At 42.3% G+C, this 18155-nt stretch overlaps 1 protein-coding gene across 2 annotated transcripts; it reads right to left on the bottom strand.

The window, feature by feature from the left end:
- Window positions 1-1020: 1020 nt before the first annotated feature.
- LOC120686112 (disease resistance protein Pik-2-like) lies at window positions 1021-16592 on the bottom strand. 2 transcript variants are annotated; one of them, XR_005679971.1, is made up of 8 exons: window positions 15231-16592; window positions 12487-14041; window positions 7202-7621; window positions 6437-6700; window positions 6211-6337; window positions 3774-5511; window positions 1609-3441; window positions 1021-1520 (listed from the first exon to the last, which is right to left on the bottom strand). XR_005679971.1 is itself a non-coding variant. In XM_039968270.1 (5 exons), exons 1-5 carry the CDS (start codon window positions 16049-16051, stop codon window positions 6245-6247), a joined length of 3153 nt encoding a protein of 1050 aa, XP_039824204.1. In that variant the 5' UTR covers window positions 16052-16592; the 3' UTR covers window positions 5813-6244. The 2 variants fall into 2 exon arrangements, 1 of the variants encoding a protein (XP_039824204.1); XM_039968270.1 differs by lacking the exons at window positions 1021-1520; window positions 1609-3441; window positions 3774-5511 and having other exon boundaries at window positions 5813-6337.
- Window positions 16593-18155: the final 1563 nt, after the last annotated feature.

Genomic DNA, 18155 nt, shown 5'->3' with positions numbered 1-18155 from the left:
CTCTCGACCTTACCCCATCTTGTACCCACCTCAGGGGAATCTTATAATCAAGTAAGTTTTCCTCGTTTATCTTTAGTTTCTCGCTAGTTTACTTTTTACTTAAGTTGTTTTCTTAGTTACTCTCTTTGATCTGCGGGATCCTTTGTCTACTTGGATAGTAAGTTCTATCCATTTGGGATTTCATCTTGCCTTAGCGCGAGGCGGAAGTCAGTAACTTGATAGTTTAGGCATGGTGCTTAGACTTGGTTAGTTACCTCGGGTTGTGTTCCACCCCATGGTACTGCAGTGGTAGGCGGCAAGTAGTGACAGCCTTGTCCGTCCCTCGTAGTCCACCACGTTCGGGTGCTTTCATAGCAGTAGTTGCCGAAGGAACATTGGGCCCCTTCTCATCCCTTTCTGAGCCCTTCTATTATGTCGCCGAAGCAGATCAAGTTAGTAGCTTACCAAGTTATCTTAGTAACTAGGATTTCATCTGGAGATAAGACCTCTATCCTCGTACCTCTGCTCCTTAGCGGGTCCGGCTGAATCGCTCCAGACCACTAGTTGAAGCTTATAGTTCCTTGGATTTGATATCCCAGGCTTACTCACCTGGTGAAAGCTACAATCGGTCTCTGTGCGCTTGTGGAGTAATTCATTAGGCTAAGGAGTACCAACAGTCCACATTTGTCAACAAATTATAGCTGAAAATTAATTAGCAACAAACCAACACCTAGCAACCAAGTGCATGAGCATAGTACTACATCAGTCCACAAAGTCAATAGTCTTTAGTCTAACAAATTAAATAGTGCTGGACGGGTTTACAAAAGTAGCAAAAGCACAAATCTGTGATCTCTTAAATCTCAGTATCCATCATCAAATTCATCAACAATGCTAGCAGCACTACTGTGTTGCCCTTCATCATATGAACTAGCTCGAGCATCCTCACAATCACTCACATCAGCATCATCATGTGGATCTGCTTCCTCTTTATCATCTTCAAGGGCTTGAGCTGATGTTGAATTTCTTGCACGTCTTGGTAAATTTTGGCCTTGAAGTGCGTGTGATGCACCAACAGCTTCATCCACTTGCTGCCATGTATGGTCTAGGTCACAATCACACCCACGACCACCTTGAGTGGGCACATGCGAGGAGTCAGCCCACTCATTGTCCAAATCAAAATTCTCAAGCACCAAAGGATCAAAGCTTTTCCTCTTTTTCTGTCGCCTCAGTTGGAACCTACTTTTCATTTTCCAGTTGTAGGAAATAAACACAATATCATTCAATCAATTATGCAGTAGTTGATTCCTTTTCTTTGTGTGGATCTACAAAATTGAAAAATAACAAACAAAAATACAAATGAATAACTTTCATACATCAGCAGATTTTGTTTTCCAATGATTATCTTATTAAAATAGAACTTCCAAACTCAAAAGTACTCTAATTCCGCTCACAGCCCAATGATGATGCACAAAGGCTAACAATACGCCTAGCAAATCTTTGTAACTCTATGGCACGTCCACCATATGAGCACCACCAGTCAACTAGAATAGCAAGCAATAATTAAGGGTTGAGAACAAAATTTATTTGCAGAAATCAAGAGAAACATGGACAAGTAAACATAACACTTACTAGGGTTCATTGACTTGTATAGCCATTTTATTTGAAAGGCAGGTCCCCTAAGCTTTTCATAGTCATTGGCTTGAGCATCAATCTTTTTTCTAGTTTCCTCATCCTCCACCATTCTTCCTAGGACATCAAGGAAGGAACCCTTTAGGTCTCCAACAGCAGCAGCATTCGCTGCTACCAGGGGATGGAATTTCCCTGGATTTAAAAAAAGTGCAGCACCATATAATGGATGGTACATTTGGTTCTCCCAACGACGGTCAATGATGTCCATTATCTTACTAAGTAAAGATCTCTTGCTTTGGATAGGAAAGCTTAGCTTGATCTTCTCCTTTGCATGCTTCATTAGTGCTGCAACTTCTGGCATTGCAGGTTTTTCATCACCATCAACCACCCTAAGAAAAATCAAGAGTGGTACTGAAGCTCTAAGGCAGTCCTCAACTGAATTCCAAAACTCTGTAGATAGCACAATGTCATGCACATGCTGACTAGCCCTAGTTTTTGCCAATTTGTTCCCTGTCCATGCCTCACTAACAAATAAAGACTTCTAAGGATCCTTGTGGCTATGCAAACTCTTGAAAGTAAGGAAAGATGTGGCAAACCGAGTGGCTGCTGGTCTAACAAGATCACCATTAGTCTTCTCCCTCATAACACTAAGAATTCTTGCATGCCTATATATGAAAGTTGTGACACGTCTTGCACGTGCAATAGGTTTCTTGAATGCTTGCAATTTTTCTTTGTATTCCAACATCAGGTCCAAGCAATGTGCAGCCCATGGAGTCCAATACATTGTAGGAATCTTTTCCATTAGAAGTCTACATGCTGCCTTGTAGTTCGCTCCATTATCCGTGAGAACTTGAATGATATTGTCTTGTCCAATTTTATGATCCTCTCGTCCAACAAACCAGCAAGCATATTAGCATCATGCGCCTCATCTGATGCATCAACAGACTAGGAAATAAGTACCCTATGGGCTGTTCACAAGGAAGTTGATTAGATGTCTTTCCCTCCTATCAGTCCATCCATCAGACATTAAAGTACATCCATAATGATTCCAGGCTCTCTCATGGACCCCCTCGAGGTACTTGTCAGCTTCACAGCCTCCTTAAGCAATGGCTCACCAAGCTTGTAGGGTGTAGGAGGTATGTAACCCGAACCATACTGTATACTGGCCTCAACTACAATCTGAAATTGATTTGCTGCTGCTGCACTAAATGATATGCCACAGTCATAAAACCATAAGGCCCACTGCATATCAACATAATCCTTTTCCTCCTTGGGCTTTAGGCTCGCCTCTATTGTGGGCTGATGGCTACCTGAGTACCTTTCTTCAACCACCTCTTCGGGCATCTTTCGAAGCATCTCAACAACTGACTTGTTCGCTGACTTTGGTGCTGCCTTTGTGAATTGATTGGTTGAATGCCTTTGTTTAGTTGCTGTCCCTGAACTTGGATGATGGATAGCTGAGGCTTCAGCCTCCACATCTACCACCTCCACCACTTTTATTGGTTATCTTCTTCATCTTGGAACAATGATCTCTTTCTCTTGTTCCGCTCCAAGTAATCTCTCATTTCCTTTCTGACTGCAATAGTTAGATTCTTACGCTAACACGATTTGGCATCACCATAGCCACCTGCAAGATGCTGCTTCAGCCTTTTGATCCCTCCCTTCAGTGGGATGCCACAAAGAATGCATGTCACCTCATTTCGGTTTGAAAGGTTTGCCCAATAACTATATTTCCAGTCTGGGTCATCTGACTATGCCTTCCTAGCTTTATCAGTAGTGGGATCATATTCACCATTGGCAGAAGCTGGACTCTCAGTAGCAGCCATTCCTTGTCTGCAGTTCGAAAACAAAGAGCAATGCATATTAAAAGGGAACAGCACAAAGCACAGGCACATGGAATAGAAAGCAGGATCACTGTGCTAGCAGATTTGCATATAAAGCAAAACAAGTCGTGACCCACTTTGGCACACAATTAACAAGTCGTGACCCACAAAACAGAGCAATTAACATATAAAATGGAGCAATTAACACACTTTGGCACACTAACAGGCAAATAAACAAAGCACTAGTAGACAAGCTAAACAGAGTGCTCTGTTTTAAAATGTGCTATGTTTTATATGCACGGGCAAATAGAGGAAAGGGAGAGCGAGAGGAGGAAGGCATACCTTGGTCATGACCAAGCGGGAGGCAGGTCAGAGCCGCAGGCCAGCAGATTCAAGAGCTCGAGGCAGGGAAGGTGGAGCAGGCGGACGGAACAGAAGCAGGCAGGCCTCCTGGCGGCTGGTGGGAGCAGAGGGAGGACAAGCTCGCTCCAATCGACGGAGATACGCCGCCGTAAGGAAAGCAGAGCACCGCGCATGGACATGCGGCTCCGCCGGTAGGGCCGCGCGTGCGAGATTGCGCCGCGCCGCCGCCGGGACTCGCCGCGTGCCGGAAGGGTTGGGCTGCGCGGGAAGGGGAAGGTTTGTTTCTTCTGTCAATCCCTCTTCCCTATCTCTTGTTGTCTCGATTTGTTCCCGCGCGGTAGGTGGATGGCGGCAAGTAACACGCGTGTGAACTCGATTCTTTCGCGCGGGAACTCTATTCTTTCCACGCGGGAAAGATTGGTGCTGGGCAGCATCCGCCCTTCGGTTTCTGCGAGCGAAGCGTCTGATCCAGCCTCCTGGGCGACACTCGGATGCCTATCTCGGCAAGGTGGACGCCTACCTCGTCAAGATGGACGCCATACGCGTGCATCGTTATGCGACCCTGACGCCCCAAATTTTTTACCGCTGGACGCCAAGGCGACGCTTTAAAAACGATGGTTAAATCGAAGGGGCTAATTATCACATTACTGTATGAAATGCATTAATTACATTGCTCGAGCCATATATACTAGATATAATACTTGAATAAATAGTTCTGTAAAATCACCATAAACTAGGGGATAAATTTTGTTGAAACCAGTACATATACAACCTGCAAAAGTACGCAAACATCATTCTAGTTAAATCAAAATAAGAAAACTAGAAGCGCGTATTGAACTTTCAGAAGGAAGAAAGAGAGCGCCAATGCACTAATTGTTGTTCTTGTTGTGCATGGTCTATTTCACATCTTCATCAAATCTTTCCACTTCAAGCTTGAGATATTTGGGCATTGCACTTCTGGCTTCGATATCTCTACACACCTCCATGATTTTATTTTGGCACTGATTATATAATCAATCTCAGTGGATGATGTGCAGGTGGGTTACTATTTATAATGATGAAGCCTATATTGAATATGTATTAATATAATGATGCATATGAAAATGACCATATATTTTTGGTGGGCCCCTCCTTTTTCCCGGGCTTGGGACCGGCTATGCCATTAAAAGGCACAGGCGGAGTTCCACCCCCCCTCCCAACACACGCATTAAGGACACATACAAATAAAAAGATAACAAACATAGAAAAATATTTTCATGGGATTTTAGTTTATTAATTTTTTTATCATTTTTTTTCTTGATATGAACAAAATTACATATTTTTAGTTTTTCTTGTAATGCTAATCTAAAATGTTCTGACCACCTGGTAAGTAAATTATTATTTTTTCTTTTTTAGTTTTTTGGAACTATATAATTTTACAATAATCATTCTGCAAACCGATGAAAGTTACTTTGGTCTTAAGTGAAATTAAGCAATTTGATAATAAACACATCAAAGTGTCGTCATTATTTTTAAATTTTCATTTTTTTTGCTTTTTTATATGACAAGTATCTAGCGGAATACACCCCTCATGTAGCAACAATTTTTTTTAATTTTTACTTTAACTTTTTTAACTTTTTATGTTTTTTGTGGGAATGGAGAATTAAGCTCCACATCAACAAATAACTATTAGATCCTCTAGCCAGCGTCATGGCTGCATGCCCTATGTAGAGCCAACCTACAAAATAAAGCATCGTAACTTGTAAGCATAACTTTGAGACAAAAAATAAAAAAAGCAGGTGCAAGTGCATTCACTATGAATCTATAAGTTCTTCATGAACTTTGGAAATACGCCAAGTTGGTGGAGGAATCATGGTGTATAATGTATTAGTTACCGTGTGAACCATGACAGATTTGAAGTGATCATTATCCAATTCTTCCTAAATAAGGATTTTGGTTTTCAATTGGAGAATCAGAGCTGAAAGTTACTTCTATAACGTTTTAAGAACCGATAGACTTCAAACAGGAAACAGCACTTGTCAAGAAACCTTTCACCACCAATGGAAAAGAAACCAATAATCTGAATTGAAAACATCCCTTAGGCCCATACAGTGCTAGATCCAACCAACATTCCAGCTAGCTCTTTGTTTCGCTTTACAGAGGAAGGAGAGTTGAGTGTTGCTGGGAGTTGCTAACGTAGCCAAGAAACTGAGCATATCGATCTATAGCTAGTGAATGGATAGTGCTACCAGCGAGAAAATCCGAGCTAGCCGGCTATCACAGCATCAAGTCTCTCCCTACTGATCGATATGATGCGCTGAAAATTTCCTTGCGCATACAAAATACAGTTACTGCAAAATAGAATCCTCGGTAGCCCGACCGGCTACTGCAGATTTCTGCGGGCGATTCACAAGCTTTGTACTACAAACAGGCATACCTGCATGTTGCAGGAAGCTAAGCATTTGCTTGAATCAAGAGTGTGTTTGACGGTCAGAGATCCTCTCCGTCGGTGATTGATTTGTGTGGTGGCAAATATCCTTGTTTTGTGTGGTGGCATCATGGGACTGAAATTGGTAAAGGGATGGCAATTAAGTTGTAAATAAGGCCACCATGATGATAGTAAGTATTATATGAAAATAATGTAAGAAAAGATGGCCATGCACCTCCTCCTCTTCTCCTGTAAATGGTACATCCATTTCTTCTTCACCAAACCTTGTCATTTCAAGGAAGACATTATTGGGATGGACATCGACAGCGCGCCTCAGCGCCGCTTCCACTCGCAAAACCTCCCGTGGTGTAGCATATAAACAGTAGATATGAGCGGTGACTTTCTCAAGTGAAGCCAATTTTGTAAAATCAAAACGAACACTGGTCTCCCTGAACATCCATACATGGACAGGCAAATAAAGGACTTCGTGGGAAACCTCCTGAGAGAATAAGGAATAGTATTATATTAGCACATGAACAATAATGTGGGTTTTAATTCATATTGTTTTCAGGATCTCAGTCCAAATTATTATGATGTTTGCAAGTTCCAGCGAAGGGCCTGATGAGATGCTATAACAATTACATTCGGAAGTATGGAAGGTTTACACCAGCTAAAACAATAACAATTTCCCAAGTAGAAACTATAACAGCTACTACCGTTCATGGTTTACTAATAACTATTTCAGGCCTATTAGAATGCCTGGTGTGGTGGGAAGTTCAGGTGGTACCAAATATTGTACCTAGCTATAGCTCTACTACACCTAAATGTAAATTGTGAAAAAAGGCTTCTATATATTTTTATTTGCAATAATAAAATTGGTTATAGTCATATAGCCAATTAAATACTTCTTTGTGAAAGTTAAAAAAGTACATTGCACTGCATCACATCATTCTTATTATTAAAGTAACGAAACAACAAATTAACAATGATGGATATGCACCTCTCTCTGCACGTGTCCCCCAGTTCGAGCGGTGGGACGGTTCGGATGAGAGCGGGCTGCGTGGCTAAGCACCGGTAACTCTCTTCCTCCAGGACCACTGTTAGAAGTGCTGTAGTCTACAAGCTTCAATAAAGGAAGGTAGTTCCATCCAATCATTGATAATAACCATGATATATTCTGACAATAAAGAGCACATAATTCCTCCAAAAGGCTGTCACAAAGAGTGAATTTAAGATTTTCAAGGATTGGCATAACAGGAGCACCAAGTTTGCGCCCTCTAAACATGACAAGAAAACTCCAATTCAATTTGAATGACTTCAACCTGCGGAAGTATCCATCACCTCCATAAACAACTAACAACTTCGTTCTCAATGACGTGTCCACTGTGAGGCGGCAGAGCTCTGGAAACTTCCCAATGATCTGTAACGAACATGGCACCATTGATGCCATTTCGAGTGATTTTGGTGATCGAATGACAACACAACACTTGGACTAATATGATTGTTAAGATGATCATTCTCAGGCTTTTAGGTTCAAGTGATGACAAAGAGAAAGAGAAGATAGGCGTAGCAAGGCCCGATGGACTGCCCCTACGGGGGTTCCGCTACCCGGTTAGCGGACGGGTGTAAATGTGTTCAACCGTGTGTTCAACCAAAAGCACTAATCAACAAGAGAGGCAATATGATGCTATAGCCAAGTGTGCTATTTTAAACTCTCTTGGTGAAAATGTGTTCAACCGTGTGTTCGCTTGTGAAAATGCTAATGTTTTATGGAAAACTATTAATGAGAACCATGAAGGCACAAAAGATGTTGCAAATGAAAAATATCATGTTCTCATTGATAAACTTAATAGTTTCAAGCAACTTGATCATGAAAATGCCGAAACTATGTACTCACGGTTGAATATTCTTGTGAATGAGATTAATTCTTTAGATGTGAAGAAAATTGAAGATTTGGAACTCATTCGCAAGATCCTTCACTCACTTAGAAGGCCGGACTATGATTTGGTGACAACAATTCTTTATGAGAAAGATCTCATCACAATGACACCAAACAAAGTCCTAAACAAGGTGATCGCCCATGAGCTACGCCATGATATCAAGCCAAGAGCGCCATCTTCTTCACCAACACAAAGTGCACTTGCATGCAAGCAAGTCCAAAAGTTGAAGAAGATGGCCATCAAAGGTAGCTCAAGTGATGAGGAAGAAGAGGAAGCAAGAAGTTCCTCAAGTGATGATCAAGAGCCAATGCACCCCAACCTCTACAAGCATGTAAAGAAGATGAACAAGTGCTTAAAGAAAATCAACTCAATAGGGTATATGGTCTTCCTCAAAGATGGGCATCACCATCAACTAATGAAGGTTGAGAAGAAGTTCAAGATGAACAAGCAAAAGAAGGAGAAGAAGCCCAAGCATGAATCATATGCCGTATTTGGTGAATGGGTAAGCGGTGGTGAAGAATCAAGTGCTAGCTCAAGCGATGAATCAAGCAAGACATTCACCACCCGCACCAACTTCGGATCATCATCAAACACTTGCCTTATGGCCAAAGGTATGAATAGCGATGTAAGTGATGATGACTCCGATTCTCCTTCAATTGATGAACTTCTTGACCTTGTTCATGAGCACCAAAAAGTCATTAAGAGACAATCAAAAGAAATTAAAAACCTTAATGCTCTCAAGGATCTAAATGCTTCTCTTGCTACAAATTTTGATGATTTAATGTGCAAATTCAATTTGCTTAGCAAGGAGCATGAAGAGCTCAAACTAAAATTTGAGAGCATTAATGATACTAATGACTCTTTGGAAATGAAGCAAACTATCCCTTGTGCAATTCCTATCTCTAGGGTAGATGCTTCAACTTCTTGCATTGATTTAATTGATAATTCTTGCTCTAACCCTTGCAATGAGAAATGCAATGAGAATGTTGTTGTAGAATCATGTGATGATCTCATTGCCAAGGAGAATGATGAGCTCAAGCAAGAAGTGGAAAGGCTCATGAAGGACTTGTATAGATTGAAGGGCAAAAGCATGAAGAGCAATGTCCAACCTTCTCAAGATAACCGTGAGAACATGGTGAAGAAGCTTGAGAAGGGGTCCACCGTGACTTGCTCTAAGTGCCACAAAGAAGGCCACAAGTCCAACAAGTGTCCTCAACCAAGAAAGAAGCTTTCGGATGAGAAGAACAAGAAGAAGCTAACAATCAAGAGTTCTCTCATCTACACCAAGCCCAACCGGAGGAACAAAAGCAAAAGCACCTCCTATGTGATCAAGAAGAAAATAAATGGCAAGGTGGTTGCTCACAAGGTTGGGAAGCAAGAAAGGAGTTGGAACCGCCCCATTTGGGTGCCCAAGGATGTCATCATCAATATGAAGGGGCCTCAAATGGTGTGGGTTCCAAAGGAGATTTGAAGCCCAAGAATGGCTTCGGGGGATTTGGAGGCTTAGCTTACAAGTTGAAGTAAAGGTTCAAGCCATAACAAGCTAAGCTCACCACTTGGACATTTGTTGCCCAAGTCCCCCATAAGGTAATGGTAGCTAAAAGTTTCAATTCAAGCATCATGTAGCTCCATTGCTCTTGCTAGGTTATTTGCATTGCATCACCTAGTGTTATATATGGTGGGTTGCTTATGTCATGACTCTAACCCATGAGCAACCTACATGGTTTGATAAGTGTGTAGAAAGCTACACAAAGTCACCCTTCATGGTACATGGACTTCATGAGGTATGTATTTCATATGTGTACCATGAACACAAGCTCTAGGGTAAACTTCCTAATTGTGTCAAAATTAATGTGCATACATTTGCTTGGTGATTCAAACACTAATTGCACACATTTAGGGGGAGTTCATCCTATGGCTTGTGATTTTGAGACTAACATGTTTTCAAGTTTATCTTTTGTAGTCTCACATGGAGTTAACACTCTAAGAGAATGTTTCTCACGTTCAATGTGAACAAATAACTCTCTAAGAGTGGTTAAATAAATTGTATTTTCATGCATTTTGAGCCATGCTCTATTGAACTTAAGTGCTCATATCTAAGTTCGTAGGCTATGTGCTCATACATTTGCTTAACCTTGGTGTACCAAGTGCTTCTTGTTTAAAGACTTTCAATTGGTTGCAAGTCACTTTCTTTTGGTACATACAAGGTAAACAAAGTCACCCCCGGAGGTATGTAAGGTTCTAAACTAATTAAATTGGTATCTTTGTCATATCCTATTTACTTTAGAGCTACCTCCGTGCATGATATGATCTAAGCTTTCTAATTATTACTTCTAGTTGTGCACTTGATTTTCACATTATCATTTTGTGCACATACTTATGGAAAGCTTAGCTCATGTCATGCTAGTTTCGTGATTTTGTGATCCACCATAGTATAGTTTTCAATTGGTATCTTCATTGATATCATACAATTGGATCATAAATCATGAACTAACTCCCTAGGCTACTAATCTTCTCTTGAGCTATATTGTTTTGCAAGACCTTGTTTTTAGGAACAAGACCTTTTAGGTGATTTGATTCCAAAGGGGGAGAAATGTGGATCAAAGCAAGGTATTTTTCTCAAGGAAAAGAAGTATATCCCAAAGGGGGAGAAATACCTAAGTGAATCAAGTCATGATGGAGAAGTATCAACATAAGGGGAGGTTAAAAGGGGGAATCATGGTTTTAGGGGGAGGCCAAGTCGTCATTGGATGGTGGTAAACATCCAAGCAAGTGTAAGCGGTTTTCAATTAATTTCAATTGGTATCAAGTTGTTAAATTTGTCAATTTTATGCAAATTATGCTTGCTTTGATTGTGTTGTCATCAATCACCAAAAAGGGGGAGATTGTAACGAACATGGCACCATTGATGCCATTTCGAGTGATTTTGGTGATCGAATGACAACACAACACTTGGACTAATATGATTGTTAAGATGATCATTCTCAGGCTTTTAGGTTCAAGTGATGACAAAGAGAAAGAGAAGATAGGCGTAGCAAGGCCCGATGGACTGCCCCTACGGGGGTTCCGCTGTTCGATTCAGGAGCACCGGAAGAACCGACGCCAGGGCATCGGAGCATCCGATGGTAGTCGGAAGAACCGACGCCTTGATACTTTGGTGCAGAAGGGAATCGAAGCCAAGTCAGCCTATAGGCACCGGTTGAACCGACGGTCCAAAATAGGGCATCGGTGCAATGGCCATCCTTTGTACCAGAGACGATGTCAAGTGCCCAGAAGAAGTTTCTTCAGCACCGGTTCAACCGACGGTGCATCGGTGCATACCACCGGTGTAATGACGTCAGCGTCCAGGAGAAGATTCCTTCAGCACCGGTTGAACCGGTGAGGCATCGGTGCAAAGCATCGGTTCAACCGGTGGTCTCTGCGTCAGCCATCAGGAGTCCAACGGCTACTTCGTGTTATGAGTGACCGGATGAACCGACGCTACCCTGCCAAGAGGCATCGGTTCTTCCGGTGGTACGCAGATTTTTAGCTAACCGTTGGAGCAACGGCTACAAGACTTGGTGGCCTATATATACGCCTCACCCCGGCCATTTGAAGATTGCTGGAGTTGCTGGACATCCCACACACACCCAAGAACATCTCCAAGCCATACAAAAGCATCAAGATCATATCCTTAGCCCTTAGCACACTTTGAGAGTGTTGTGTAAAGGATTAGCTCTTAGTAAGTGAGTTTGCAAGGCTTAGAGCCTTTGTGCTGTGGTTCATTAGTGAACCAAAACAAGAGCTTGGTGCGCCGGCACCTTGGAGCGTGGAGCTCGCCGGCAACGTCATCGACCCTCCGACTTGGTGTGGAGCGGCGACGACACCTTTGTGCGGGGGACGTGGAGACCCCCATCCTTTGTGGAGAAGCTCCTTAGTGGAACCCGGGGCCAAGGTGACCGTGATTGTGTTCACGGAAGAGACTTGGTGGCCGAGTAGCAATACTCTTAGTGAGTGCTACAACAACGTGGATGTAGGTGTGCCTTTGTGGCTAACCGAACCACGGGATAAACACCCGCGTCAAGAGTTTGCTATCTCCTATCCCGCTCTTTAAGCTTCCGCATTTCATTCTAGTAATTTGTATGCCTTTACTTTCGTAGAATAGTTTCTTGATAGGAAAGGCTATAGGTTGCTAAACTCTTTTGGGATAGGGGTTTTACACTAGAACAACCTAGTTGCACATCTAGATAGCTTGTTTTAGTTTAAGCTTTGTGCAAACTAGTTGGAGCCATAGGTCTACGTTTTTATTAGTGCCTAATTCACCCCCTCCCCCTCTTAGGCTAGAGCACCCGATCACTTTCATGATCCTCATGTCCTGACAACTTACAAAGTCGACAGACATAGACAAATCCGAGAGATTTGGAAGAAGAGAAGAGTCGATGCACGTTGGCAGAATGGAGAATCTGTAGTCAGCCAATAACAAAACTCGGATGTGTCGAGAGAGGACTGCACCTGGAGCATTCCATCTGGACACCTGTTCAACCTTAATGGATCGCCAGGAATGATGTTCATGAACTTCAAGGTACTGCAGCTTGCACATATTACGTAGTGAGTCCCCTAAAACTTCCTGCTCGCTATCCAGCCCTTTAAATTCAACCTTGAGCACCCTCAGTTCCCTCAAGTTGCCCAGCCCCTCACAAAACAGCATGTATCCTGATTCAAGGTTCCCCAAATCTACCCGCATGCGCAGCTCCTGAAGTGACGTCAGCTTTCCGATGACGGCCCCGCCTGCATCCATGCTACAACGGCCACGTAGGCACAATAGTTGAGTCAGGTTGCTGATGGTTGATGGCAATTTTCTAACTCTTGTTTTTCCCAAGTCAAGTGTCTGTAAAAACTTTAGATCTCCTATTCCTTCTGGGAGCTCGGAAAGTTTCATGCCAGATAACATGAGGTATCTCAATTGGAGTAGTGCTCCCAAATGTTTTATATGATTGTTCTGGGCTTCAGAATCTTCCAAGGCTAATACACGTAAAACATGAAAGCATGAAAATGGTATGATCTCAGAAATAGTACATGAAATGGCAATAAAGGACCTAATCTTTTTCATATCCACTGCATCCTCAGTAGTCATGTACTCTATTCTCATATTCTGATGGGATAACCTACGGATATTTCTATGTGCTGATGTGCCTTGCTCATTATCCAGTATTGTAACAAAGTTTACTTCACAAGATAAAGAACGGATTAGTTCGAGCACCATATCATGGAGACGGCAACCAGTAGATGCATCATCAATGTAACCCCATTGTTGGATCATGCTTCTGTTAATGAGTGCATTGAAGTATCTCTCTCCAACCTCAAATATCCCAACTCCTTGTTGCCCATGGACAAAACCTTCAGCTATCCACATCCATATCAAAGACTCTTTCTTGATAACATAATCTTCTGGAAATATGCTTAGATATAATAAGCATGTCCGTAAATGAGAAGGCATATCGTAGTAGCTCAAAGACAATATCTTCATAGTAGTTTCCACCTGATTATTACCTTGTCGGCTGAGACTTATAGAACTGTACACTTCAAACCATTCCTCTCTTGGCTTATCAGCCAATAAACTAGCCATTGTAATGATAGCTAATGGTATGCCACCACATTTCTTCAAAATTTTATCAGTTAACTGATCGTATGGCAGATTATCCAAACAATTTATTCCACTATCAAGTATCCTCGTGCACAACAATTGCCTCGAATGAAAAGAAGAAAGTGGCTCTAGGTTGTAAACAACGCCAGCTTCTTTTCCAACTTCAAAATTACGAGTAGTTGTGATTAATCTACTTCCACGATTATTATCAACAAGAGCCATTTTGATTATTTGCCAGGATTGTGTATCCCATATGTCATCAATAACGACAAAGTATCTGTCCAGGAAACATTGCAAGATAGATGAAACATTATTGTCATTCACAGCATCTTTATAAACAAAATTTTTCCGACATGAAAAATCTCTAAGATAAAAAGTTATCATGCCTTGGCTAGCAATGTTATCGAAGAGTCACATATCTAGGTCAACACAAATTTGCGGCAGAAACATGCTTTAAAGAAGGAAACATGGATGTTTATGCAGGTAATAATAAGTAATTTCATATCACAATATCACCTACTTATTAAAGGAAATTTTAGAAGATTTTTAATAGATGAATTTCATTAATTGGTTTTTGATTGTACCAAGAATCTATTGTTCTTTTACATTGGTATCGGTCCTGTCCATCTTCTTTGTTGGATTATAGGTTGCGCCATGCTCCTCCACCCTATGTTCCATCACTACCTCTAGGAAAGTCCTCATCGCCTCTCAGCATGACAGCCCCGTGTTCACAACCACTGCCCTACTGGTCTCCTAGTTGCATCCTTCCATTTAAGCTTGCAGTTGAAGGATATATGAAGTGATTTATTTCTGTATGGTTCAGTACATGAAGGCTGAGCCTATCTTTCGTAAATGATATGTAGGACACTTAAAAATATAGCTGTATACTTCAAGCCTATTATACCTAGGTTTTCCAGGCAATAAATTAAACTAACCATTGTAATCAACGTATGCTACCAAATTTAACTTCTTTAAATTCTAATCAGTTAACTCATCAAACGGTTGACTGTACAGAGTATTTCTTTCTCTCTATATAGAGTCGCTTCAAAATTCTTATCAGTTAACTCTGTACACAAATTTAAACTAACCATTGTAAGCAACGTCCATTATGTTATTCAAGGCTAGTATACGTTGCTTTCATGTATATAATGTACACAAATTTTAAAATCTTAATGAATTATATATTAGTCAAATCTAATTCAATACAGAGTACAATCAAGAAACATAATGAAGAAATACAAACCATACCAATCATAAAGGGGTACTAGTACTTCACTAACAAATTTCTTTACCATCATTTAGTGCTGCATGTTCACCAAAAAAAATTACAAAGAACAAAGAAAAAATCTATAGATCAATCACAGAAAGAATTCATTATAAAATTTACATATTCGGCAACCATTGCAAGCTAAGTGAAAAATTCACATCTCAGTATACAAGATTAATTGGCTGTGGCTGACTCATACCTCTTGTTGCCAAGGAATTCCCGGAGTAAGTCGATAAGCTGCTTTACATCCCTTGTTAAGCTATGAATGTCCCTGAACTTCTCCTTGTCAAGCTCAAGGAGAATGTCATTGAGAACTTTCTTCACATCAGGATTCTGGCCCACCGAAACGAAGGCACGACATTGGAATCCCACTTCGAGTGTATCATCATACACAGCTTTCACTAAGGTTGTCTTGCCTAATCCCCCAGCTCCAACAACAGAGACACTCTTGAGGCTTTTCGTGGACTCCAATTTCAACATGTCTCTTAGTTTACTCATCGGCTCATCGATACCAACAAGGTCGGTCATCCTTTTGTACATAGCTTCTAGCCGTGGATCAACATACTCAGTGGTACGACTAGCAACAACACAATCAACTTTGTTCCTGTCGTACCTTTCCTTTGCCTCCTTGACAAGGGACTCAAAGTCCTTTACCTTGGCGGCCATATTGTGACGTCTTCTGATATTATACAGCGAGTTGACGGTTCTGTCGACCCACACTTTGATGTTATGCTGTTTTCCTGCCTTCTTGCTCTCCACAAGCACCAGGTAGCTGTCAATACTGTCCTCAATGTCGTAGGACAGCTCCCGGACATCCCTGGCCCAAAGTCTTGTGTTCTCATCAAGCTGATCTGCCGGTACGCCGGACACCTTCTCAAGGGCAGCCTGCATGCTCTCGAGCTCGGCCTTCAGGAACCTGATTCCACCCTTCACACTCTTCTTCAGATCGTACTCCTTTTTCAGTAGCTTGGCAAGTTTGGGGATGAGTGTGCCCAGCGCCCCTATGGCGAACTCCGCCATGATTATTGGTTTCTAGCGAGAAATTTTCACCTCTCCAAGCTACTTCTTGATCTCTCACTCTCATGTATGTGTGTTTTTGAACCTAATACCTCACTCTCTCCTATGTGCAATTGTGGATCAGTGGATGATGATGGTCAGACAATGAACTCCACTTCCCAGAGCAACCACCTTATGGAGTGAGGGCCAGGCGAAGGTTGTGATAATTCTGGAGGAACAGCTCAGATTGAGCTAAACACTCACGTCGGTGGCTCAGAGACGGAGAGATCCAACCTCTGACCGACGGGATCAGCCATCTGCAGATCACATCTGCAAATGAACCTGACCGCGCACTATTGAGAATTGAGATGAAGCAGCAGGGAGTTGGATTCAGGAGGAAGGCGGGCTGTCGGTCGGGGAACCAGACGATGATGGCGAGCTTTGGCGTGGGTGGTGATGAAAAGCGCAGCTCGATAGAGAGGTATTGAAAAGAGGTGATGGGCGATGGCAGATGGCAGATGTGATCTGCTCAATAATAGAGCAGGAAGGGGAAGGATCTTCTGGCTCACTACTCTGACTAAACAAACAAAGGGACAAGAAAATAAGTGACGGCAGGTAAAGTTTAGGTGGGGAAGAGAAAGCGGCATGTGGTGGATGAAAGAGACACCATGCCGTAATAGATGACGAAACATGCTGAGTTCTCCATAGTTTAAAACTTCTGATCCTAGCTTAATAATATGTATAAATGACTTCGACTTTGAGCTCAACCTCGAGTCATTCTGAAATCACGCTGAAGAGGGACGGGCCGGCGCCGTCTATCCAATGAGGCAATGAGTACAAAAAATTGTTGAATCTCTATCCTATGCAACCTAACGACTGTAAAGAAATGACTACACCTACAATTGTCTGCAAGCTCTGCAGAAACTATCATTTTACAATGTAGTAGTTGCTGTTTCCAATAAAAAAGACACCTCCATCGGCTTCCTTTTTATGTTTTTTATAAGTACAGCTAGGAGGCGCTACCATGCTAGTTCCAATATAATAGACGACGAACAAATGCAGGAGAACAAAATCACATCCTGTGTCTAAGTTTATTCTTATTCTTCTCCACAGCTAGCTGCAGTTGAAACATCGTTGTGACAACACTTAATTTACAGTACGTCAATATAGAGAAACTATTGGTGGAGCCAGGCAGCCAGCGAGTTAGAAGTTCTGATGGAGTCTTGCAATCATGCCGGGTCAGTATTGCCCCCAAAGTATCATTTTATCTTGCTAATTGTCTCAAAGCTTTTGCGCTAAACAAATGACTCTGAACTAGGTCAGCAGCCCCAACTAACGACTAACAAATTATACAGGAAACAGAGTGTGTGCCATGGGAGAGAAGAGATAAGGTTGGGGAGAGAAACAGAGTGAGCAGTTGAGGGTGGACGTGAAGCAATAAAAATCACAATGGATGAAAATTTCGGAACCGGAGGGAAGGGACAATTTCCATATATATGCATGTTTCAGAAGCCGCTCAAGAAAACGTGAGGGTACACAGCGATATTTTTGTTTCCGGTAGTGAAAACCGATTATACTAGACATGCGAACACCATCGTTCGGAAAACGTAACCATGCATCACCATTCGGTGTGAAACTAAGTGAACACCCCGGATAGGTAACACCTTATAGGGAATGATTTGGCATTGCCCGTTACATATATTCATACAAGTAATGGACTTCATCATTTTCCGAAAGGAGGCACTCCCCATTACCATATCGAAGAAATTGAAATTCGGAAGCAAAGTCTGATACATGAATAGAGAAAGGGGAGGACCTAGGACCACTTAACCTGATTCAGACTAGATAGCCCATCATCAGCGTTCAGATCACCCAGGATTCCAAAGTAAAACTAATGTTTATACGGGACCACAACCAAGTTCCATCACGGACCCGCCAAAAGCCTGTCGGAACGCCGCCGCAGCCCCAGAGCCGCCTCCTGCCACCCCAAGCCCACCGGACCCCCCCCCCCCCCCCCCCCGACGCCGACCGCCACGGGGCCACCAGCCTAGCTTGAACCCACGTGGCCCGATCCATGGACGCTGGGCCCAACAGAGCCGCTGCCACCCCGAGTCCGCCACCGCGCCAT

Source organism: Panicum virgatum, chromosome 8N (genome assembly GCF_016808335.1).
Source record: "Panicum virgatum strain AP13 chromosome 8N, P.virgatum_v5, whole genome shotgun sequence".
NCBI classification, from domain to species: domain Eukaryota; kingdom Viridiplantae; phylum Streptophyta; class Magnoliopsida; order Poales; family Poaceae; genus Panicum; species Panicum virgatum.
Note: the sequence above shows the minus strand (reverse complement) of the source record. Positions and strands in the feature narration are given on the sequence as shown.

What these genes read in the sequence shown, in the direction of transcription:
- LOC120686112 (XM_039968270.1), bottom strand. Translation starts at nt 16,051, where the DNA reads ATGGCGGAGTTCGCCATAGGGGCGCTGGGCACACTCATCCCCAAACTT. An exon ending in GAATTCCTTGGCAACAAGAG is followed by an intron (nt 14,042 to 15,230) that starts GTATGAGTCAGC and finishes TTTCCTGGACAG; the next exon opens with ATACTTTGTCGTTATTGATG. An exon ending in GGGGACACGTGCAGAGAGAG is followed by an intron (nt 6,701 to 7,201) that starts GTGCATATCCAT and finishes TTATTCTCTCAG; the next exon opens with GAGGTTTCCCACGAAGTCCT.